The 10,000-nt window shown below is 43.3% G+C and overlaps 1 protein-coding gene across 1 annotated transcript in view; it reads right to left on the reverse strand.

The window, feature by feature from the left end:
• ABCC4 (ATP binding cassette subfamily C member 4 (PEL blood group)) overlaps window positions 1-10,000 on the reverse strand; it is a 152,749-nt gene that overhangs the window by 85,488 nt on the left and 57,261 nt on the right. Inside the window, exon 6 of the mRNA XM_085890317.1 lies at window positions 3,510-3,596. Coding sequence (XP_085746443.1) covers window positions 3,510-3,596 — 87 coding nt within the window. The remainder of the gene's footprint in view (window positions 1-3,509; window positions 3,597-10,000) is intronic.

Genomic DNA, 10,000 nt, shown 5'->3' on the forward strand with positions numbered 1-10,000 from the left:
ATCTCCAGCACACACGAACAGTTGTGAACAGTTTCAGTCACTTTCCTTTTAAGCTTCTTGGGCCAGGCATGGCTTTGAGGGAGCAGAGATCATGAGAGGTGGAGTTCCAGGGAGCAAGTGTCCCCCACGTGCTCTTTGACCTTGTGCGGGATGACCTCATTGGTCCTGCTCACCATAGTGTTGAAGTTGCGGAGGTGTTTCTCAGACACCGATGCTGTTGCCAGAGCTGGGTTTCTCAGAAAAGTATGTTGTTGTCGGAGTTGGGTTTCTCAAGAGACGTTCTTGTTACCGGATTGCCTTGCGGATGTCCTGTACTGTGCATGTGTGAGAAAAATTGTATGGTGTGTCAAAATGCGCGACATACAGGGAGAGAAAGGAAAACTATGAACTTGATGGTCGATTATGCTGTGAGCAATAAGGGCTGGAAGCGAAAGAGTGAGGGATTGAAATTGATGTATGGATGGATTAAATAATAGATTTCAGGGTTCAAAGATGGATTAATGGATTGAAAGTGGATTTAAGGATTGAAAGAGGAGAGAAAGAGGGGAAAAAATCACACCGGGGATGAAACATGCTAATCTCACAACTCATTCCCCACAATCCCCAGTACAAAGGGCAGGGATCCAGCTAAGCACATACCAGTGAAATAACTATCTCGGGATTCCCTACGTGTTTATGGATGCTCTCCCCGGGGTCCATTTCTACAGCCGTAACAACATGATTGATAGCAAATAGTCACTGGAGCAGTAAGTACAGAATGTTAAGATAAAAATTAAATAACGACACTTGTGCAATAAATTTTTACATTTTGATCTCCACTCGTAAACGAGGCCAAAATTGACATGTGTGATACTTTTATCCATGCTACTCCATGGATAAGAGATACTCAAACGGTGCTGCTAAAATCCCCCAAAGAGGGATCGAATGGACAAGTATAGTGCAAAACGTGAAGATAAACCATGAGCATATTATTTACAGAATTTGTGGTATTTGAGATATCTGTCGCAACTGGAGGATGAACGAGATTTCTGGAGCAGCTACGGATAATCTGTTGCAGTTGAAGGCATCTTTGGAATTTCCCATGGAGCAATGCATCTCATAGCAATGTAGCAAAAGTATTATAAAAAGGCACACATCCGCTGCTGAAAGCCTCTTATAAAAAATGTATGTGTCATCAAAGTACGCAGTGCATCAAAGCACTGCGTACACACCTTGTTTTGTTTGACGATTGTCGAATGCGATGAACAAAATTTGTGTTCTTGTTGACTACACCAAGTAAATGATGTATAATACTAAGATAAAACGAAGGTTCATGACAAGTACAGTCGTGGCCAAAAATGTTGGCACCCTTGCACTTTTTTCAAAAAATGCATCGTTTCTTCCAGACAATTCATAGTACATCATCTCGATGTTTGCAGAAAACAAAATGAAACCTTCAAAGAAAAGAACATCTTCCCTAGAGTCAAAGATGGAGGAGGTTCAGTGATGGTTAGGGGTTGCTGTGCTGCCTCTGGTACTGGGTGCTTTGAATGTGTGCATGGCATCATGAAATCAGGAGATTACAAAGGTATTTTGGAGAGCAATGTTCAACCCACTGTCAGAAGGCTGGGTCTCTGTCGAAGGTTATGGGTCATACAGCAGGACAATGACTCCAAATACACTTCAAAAAGCACCCAGGAATGGTTCAAGACCAAACGCTGAACTGTTCTGAAGTGGCCAGCAATGAGTCCAGATCTAAATCCCATTGAGCACCTGTGGGGAGATCTGAAAACAGCAGTTGGGAGAAGGCACCCTTCAAATCTGGGAGAACTGGAGCAGTTTGCACAAGAAGAGTGGGGAAAACTGCCAGTGGAGAGGTGGAGGAAGCTCATTCATGGCTATAGGAAGTGCTTGACTGCAGTTATTTTGTCCAAAGGCTGTGCTACCAAGTCATGGGTGTCAATAATTTTGTTAATGCCATTTCATTTTATTTTCTGATTTAAAAGGATATATGAAGTTCTGAATCAAAAACAAAGGATCTGTAATATTAACAGTGAAATAAAGAATTGTGGAGACCAAATACTTTTATCAATTTCAACAAATTTTTGAGAACATTGTGAGTTATTTGAAAAAAATGCAAGGGTGCCAATATTTTTGGCCATGACTGTATGCCACACAATGAAAAGACCAATGAAGGTTGTCGAGTCGAACATGTGCCCTCCAGTGACGTGGTCGGCACAAAGTGCCAAGCCAGTCTTTCATAAATAATATCAAGTTCAGCAATATAAAATTTCAATTTTTTGAACGTAAAGTACTAGTTCACCAGTCCCAACAAAGCTCCATGTTGTAGTATTAGTTTCTGCCAACACAGGTGACTTTACATCAGATAAAAATTAAAAAACAACAACACAATATACACAGTATTTTATACAAAATCTGGGGTCACGGAAGAGCGAGGTTACAGAGGACAAAAAGGCAATGAACTGACAGTGGGGCAACAGCTGGACACAAGCAAGGTAATGAATGAACAGGAAAATAGGAGAGGAAGGGAGGAAATAGAGTAACCTGTAAGAGGGTTGGATTAATGGAGGTAGAAAATATTTTAATAGGGACGAGCAAAGGTACCCGGCATTGCTGGGCAACACCAGGTCCCTCCTCCCACACCTTCAACAGATCAACATCCTTGGCAAAAACATTTTTTTCAATGAACAAACTAACCAAACAGATCAACATTCTGTCCTCAGCAAAAAAAAAAAAAATTGCCAAGTAACAAACTAATGGAACAGATCAATGTACATAGAAAAATGTTTTTTTTGCCAAGTAACAGTTTCTCAGTCACAACGGTCAGAACGGTTTCTCAGTCACAACAAAAAAATTCTCGGTCACAACGGCATGTGGGAGAATGCATACCTCCCTCCACAAGGCTAAACAGTTTACTTTTTGTATCCTACTGATAGGCTGGATCTGGAGCTGCATCTGAACCAAAATCGAATTGGCTTGTAAGTCACCTAACTGATCCACCCTCTTTTGTCGTAACTCGTTCACAACGTTTTAAAATATCTTGATATATAGCGATTTTGGCCCCATTCCTCAATGATGAAGAAACACAGAGAAAATTAAAATATTCTCGTATCTGGATCTGGATCTAAATCTTCACCAAAGTCAAATCATTACATCGTTGTCACACACCAAACCTGTCCCCCAAATGTCGTCAGAAGCCATCGACAACTTTTTGAGATATCCTGCTCACCGACAAACAAACAGGCAAATAGACAGACAAACAGACAGGGGCGAAAACATAATCTCCATCCACCTTCAGTGGCTGAGGTAATAATTTCATGAACAAAAAAAAACAACACATTGAATAAACACCTTATCATATGTTATGTGGACAGAAGGATTAATGAATAATGTACTTACAGCCATCTTGATCGGAGTTGTACGACGTTATAAACAAACATTAACTTTGATTTTGCTGCAATTTCTGCTTCCTTCCTCTTGGCTCTTGGTCACAAAAATAAAATACTCACTTGTCAAACAGGAAGCGGCCAACCTCAGAATCCACTGCACTCAACGGGTCATCCAGTAGATAGATGTCTGCATCCTGATAGACAGCCCTACAAAGACAGACAACTCAATTGAATGGTACTATCATGCAACACACCACAGTGGATGTGTACAGAACCAACATTAATACTTTGCATTGTTTTCATAGCTATTGTGTAAAGAGGTTTTATAATACGAGGATTTCATACAAAAGTGTGTGTGCGTGTGTGTGCGTGTGTGTGCACGCACGCGCACACAAACCCCCATGCACTTCCTAGACAGCAACATTCCGAAGACGTTATTTTATGGTACAGTTACAGGTGGACTAATTAAGACTGTGAGAACAACCACACACAGCACTGAACTTATCAATACAGTTTAAAATGAGTCAGACGTAACTACCTAACACAGGGAGCAACAGTTAAAAGATTAAAACAAGTTTTCCTTAAGATCATAAAATGATACCAAATATAATTAATGAAATACAATAATAATTGTAAAATTATTATTTATGTGATATTTATAGAAATACATTACTTTAAAAAATAAAAAAAAATTAAAAATCACTCATCCAGTGACAACTTGGCAAAACAGCACAAAGTAGAATGACACTCGGTAGAGCGCATAACTCTTCCAGGGAGAACAGTTTACGTTTTGTATCCCACAGATGGGCTGGATCTGAACCAAAATCCAATCCGCTTCTTCTTGTCACCTATTCAATTCATCCACCTTGTTTTGTCATAACTCGTCCACATCTTTTTGAGGTGTAGTGATATATTTCGTTTTTGGCCCCATCTGTCAATTATAGAAATTTGGACTGTGTTAACCTGTTGAACTTAAAAAATAAGTAGTAGTTGAATTCAGAAATCCTGACATGAAAATGCTCTTCAAATTTCAAGACAATCGGATGAAAATTGACGATTTTAGAAAATTTGGCCCAAATTGGCCTTTTGGCCGATGTAGACCTTTTCGGTCGATTGAATTTTATGAACCTTCAATGCGGGACCGTCGCAGGGTCAGTGACATTAATCTCTGGAAATTTCAGAACAATCGGGCGAACAATTTGGGCTGGAGGCGAGCGGACAGACAAACACAGAAAAAAACAAGCCGGTATGCGACAAGGGTGGTTGCTATATAATTGCATACTAGTCATACAGTTTTTGACGGATTGCACTGAAATTTTTGACAGAGGTTGATTATAGTGCGCATAAAAGCACGGAAGCCGATTTTTGATTTTCGAAAAAAAAGATTTTTTTCGGATTTTTTCAAAAATTTCAAAGTTCCGTTGCTAGACAATGGTGGCGTCCATAGCATCGGTGCTCAAAGCATAGAACTAGATCCTGGTATGAACCTACCAGTCAAGTTTCATCAAAATTGGTTGACTCCTCTGGCCTCCAGAGCTGTCCATTACATACAAACAAACAGACAGACATACAGACAGACAGACGGAAGAACCTGAGAATAACGATAGTCTAGCGACCACCCAATACACAAACAAACAAACAAACAAACAAAGAAACACAAACACAAATGGAGGCGTTCAACATACTTGTCCACAATTTTTTTTTTTTGCCAAGTAATAAAAAATAAACATGTGTGTATATATATATATATATATATATATATATATATATATATATATATATATATATATATATATATATATATATATATATATATATATATATACACACATAAAAACATAGACATATATACATATAAAAACACATATTGTTACGAATTTGGGAATTCGATTGCACACAACATACAGGTTCCTTTAGTCAGCGATGTCGATAAGTGCTTGTTCCCGAGATAGCTCACCTTCCATTTTTAAATGTTTACAAATCGATTAGATGCGCTGCGGATCGATTTAATAGTTTGGGAACGAACAATGGAGACATCCCTCCCCCTCTTCCGCGAAGAGGAAGAACCACCCTGCTGTCCCGTGACTCATGATGTCAACAACTCCCTCCCACCCGTGGCTGAGCGGGGGATGGAGCACGAGGGCATGAGTCATGAGTCATGAGTCACGCCGGGAGCGGGGGAAGGGCGGGAGAAGGATAAGAGGAGATCTTTTCTTTTGGTCGGGGGCAGAGTTGGAGTAGGGAGTTGAGGGGAGTTGTTCAGCAGACCGTCGGGTCCTACTTGGCTTGCGTTAGGGTTGAGGCCTTCGGAAGCTTTTTGCTTCGGCTGGCTCAGTGAGCTTCAGCTGAGGCCTGGCTCAGGAGGAGGCTTTTTGGAGGCTCTTTGCTTTGATGGTTCCGTGAGCTGCGGCATCTGCTTGGCTCGGGAGAGCTTTTTGCTTCAAGCTGCCCTGTTTGGAAGCAAGTTAAGCCGGTCGCTCGGCTCGAGCTGTGAGTGGTGGCTTCTTCTTCTTGGTTTGTGGAGCTCTTTGTTCTCCATTTTGGTTCCCGGCTTGGTGCGACTCATCGACCTCGTCTCACCACTAGTGGATCCTCGGGGAAGCGACGCATCGACGGGAAGGATCGGCGCCTCGTCTCACCAGCACGTGTTTAGAAGCGCGGGAGGGTTCGCACGAGCTCGGGATGGATCGCAGCTCACGGCGACTGGGTCCAGCTCGCTCTCGCTGGAGCCCGGGTCTGAGCAACTTGAAAACCACATGAGGTGGAGAGGTTCGAGATAGGTTCTGAGTTTCAGCTCACCTGTCCTCCGAGCTGGAGCTCGTTATTAAAGGCCTCTGCAACCATTTATTGGGTGTGTGTGTGTGTGTGTGTGTGTGTGTGTGTGTGTGTGTGTGTGTGTGTGTGTGTGTGTGTGTGTGTGTGTGTGTGTGTGCATATGTGTGTCCGTGGGCTGGTTTAATAAGTAGGAACTGCTGTTAAGTGCAAGTGACTGTACATAATAAGTAGACGGTTGTAGTTCTTTTGTCGTGCTTTTGTTGCTTGTATAATTGCATACGTGTTTTGCCTTGTTTAATTGCATATGTGCTTTATTATAATAAATGTCCTTGTGTGAATGTAAACCTGTTCGTTGCGTCCATTCCCTCATTGAACTCCCCCATCTTGCACTCGGAATATAGTTGGATTTTAAATAGCCAGTAAAGTGATCGGGTCCAATGGGACTGCGCGATAATACCCCCCTCGATAATCCCAAAAGGAAGCGAGCTGCTTAAGCGGCTCGTTTCTAAGCGGTCCCGTTGAGGTACAATCTCTCGGTAACCTACCCGCGCGAATAATTAGGTAAATCAAAGATTTGGCGATCGGACCCTGTAGCGCGGGTTGAGTGACGACAAGGTTGCGGTGTGGTGAAAAGCACACCCATCACTGGTTTCCGGCGTTGATGCGGAAAGGCGCGACTGGATTGTCCGTTCGGTGGGCGAAGCGACCGTTATTGGTTAGACGCGGTCGTTCGCACGCTGACGGGCGGGAAATGTACAACAATATATATATATATATATATATATATATATATATATATATATATATATATATATATATATATATATATATATATATATATATATATATATATATATATATATATATATATACATACATACAGTAGACTAGGCGTAAGTCGGCAGCGTGTAACTCGTCACTTCGCCGAAGTTGGCAGCGTCAAAAAGTCCCGAATTTATCTCATGTTAAGTCCCTATGAATAAAGGGTCATCCCTCTGTAAGTCGTCATCTCGAAGTCATCACTTCGTCTGAGTCATCAGATGTTGTCCGTTCCCACTTAATGGAAACTCAAGTAAATTCCCACTCCTAACTCATCACATGAAACTGCTGCCTCGTGAGAATCCCGATTTCATGGAATCGTGATGCTCGCTCATTCGTTTACACCGCAAGTGAGAGGCTATTTATAACTGCGTACACACGTTGATCGCACTGTATGCAGGACAATGGCGACAAAGCGTAAGCTTACAACTAAAACCTACCAAGAAAAATACGACATTATCCAGTTTTGCGAGGCAAACCCACTGATGAAGAAAACAGCCATAGCTGAGAAGTTGGACATCAAACGGCAGACATTGAACGATATCTTGAAGAATAAGGGCACGATGTTTGGACAAGTGGAGAAGATCGCGAGGCCGGTGGTAAGTGTGAAACGCGTGAGATGTGTGTCCTTTGAAGATGTCGATGACGCGCTCATCATCTGGTTTCGGCAAATGTCGGCTCAGCCAAATATTCGGTTGGACGGTGAAATGTTGCTGCTGAAGGCACGAAAATTCGCTGCGGACCTCGGGCATGATGATGCCGAGACCTTGCCGATGCACTGGATAGACAGATTCAAAGTGAGGTGGGGAATCGGCAAGGTCAAGAAGTGCGGCGAATCAGGCGGCGTGGATTCGGCAGTGGTGCACGACTGGAAGGTGCACGATGGCAAATTGAAAGACATCTTGGAAAGGTATCAGCCTCGGGACGTGTACAATGCCGATGAGACTGGGCTTTTCTGGCAGATGCTGCCAGAAAAGTCTCTGGGGTTCGTTGGTCAATCCCATCATGGTGATAAGCAGTCGGAGTTGTTGTCTTACAGTTGTTCATTATCTTTACTTTTGATAAACTGATTCATGATTTCCATCTTTGCTTGATCACATTCCAACTCACCAATGAACCCCCACCTATGCCCCGAGGATTGTGTTTTCCTTTTGGTACAATAGCCGGCTCTCACACATACGTGTCCAGGCCACGCGCGACTTCATCCTTCACCCCACAGTCATCATGAATGTTCGCATACGCGTAAGTCGTCACTTTTTTCTCGGTCCCGAGGGTGACAACTTACGCCTAGTCTACTGTATATATATATATATATATATATATATATATATATATATATATATATATATATATATATATATATATATATATATATATATATATATATATACACACATCTATACATATATATACATATACATATATACACACACATATATATATATATATATATATATATATATATATATATATATATATATATATATATATATATATATATATATATATATATATATATATATATACACACATCTATACATATATATACATATACATATATACACACACATATATATATATATATATATATATATATATATATATATATATATATATATATTGTTGCGAATTCGCGCCCGCCGGCGTGCGAGCGGCCACGTAACTCGAATCGCGCCACGTCGCCCACCGGACGGACAATTCTGTCATGACCCTCTCGGACTAACGCCGGGAACTAGTCACGGGTGGGCCTTTCGGCCTCACCACGATCGTGCCAATCGGCCCCCCGCGTGGGATAGGGTTGTTCGCCAAATTCGACCTACCTAAGTACCTACACGGAGGTAGACCGGGCGATCGCACCTCGCCGCAGGTCGACTCCGGACACGGGCCACTTAAGTGACCCGTTCCGTACTATCGGGATAACCGAGCGGTGTTATCGTCGACCTTGACGGTTCCGATTAATTATCCGGCGTATTAAGCCCACTACCAACCCTTTACGTGAAGCAAGATGGAGATTCAATTAAAGAAAAGACGAAGCGAAACGGGAAAACAGTTCAACATAAGGCACATTTCTTCCGCGGCACACGGAAAGCACACATATACAATTACAACAATTATGCACCAAAAGCAGATGTTACAAAAGAAACACAACAATGCAGATCTACTACCGACTACGCGAGCACACGGCAACACTTACACAGTTTTACTTTACAGACGGCGCCGACAACACATATACTCAAAAGCAAAAGAAAAGGGCCACCCTCAAAGACAAGGGGGCAGACGGGGCCTGTGGGCCGCGAGAACCGGGTGGAGCCTACCCGTGTCTTGTGATGAGCCGCAAATGTGGCGGCGGTGCCCCCGACTCCGCGCTCCTTCGCGGGTTTCGTTGGCACCGCTTGGAGTGGGGTGGGAACGGGGCCCCCTTTTCGCACTATCTCAGCGCGGGGGGGGGGGCGGAAAGGGGGGAATTGTTGATGCTCTGGGGAAAGAGGATAGCTGGCTTGCTTGGGTCCCGCGACGAGCGACTCCACTGCGACCTCGTCGCCGACCGCCGTCTTCCTTGCCTCGGACCCAAGGTATCCGGTCCCCTCCGCAATTCTCCTCAGCCGACTGCAGCAAATCACCTCGACCGCGCTCCAGGCTCCAGGCTTCCTCTCTCTGCAGCTCCCCGACAGACTCCGAACCCCGACAGACTGCCACTCTCTAGACCCGATTCTCCTCAGCCGACTGCCTCCAACCCTTCTCCAACTCAAACTCCTCCAACTCACTAGATCGAAAAAAACTCTAAATTCGCCCCACGCTCGGCGCTTTATAGTACGGCAGGAGAACCCATATGCAAATTTCTGGATCAGAACGAGCTCGGGGGTGGAGCCACGCTCACCCATTGGACGGAGAAAAAGGGGCGTGAATCTCCCCTGATCCTCGAATTTGCATATATCGATTCTACTCCGAAGTGCCTGGAGGTGGGGCCAAACCGCCCCGCGCTTGCTGATTGGACGGATCAGAAGTGGGCGTGTATC

This window comes from Eptatretus burgeri, chromosome 7 (genome assembly GCF_056783735.1).
Source record: "Eptatretus burgeri isolate ZD-2024b chromosome 7, Ebu_testis_v1, whole genome shotgun sequence".
Lineage (NCBI taxonomy): Eukaryota > Metazoa > Chordata > Myxini > Myxiniformes > Myxinidae > Eptatretus > Eptatretus burgeri.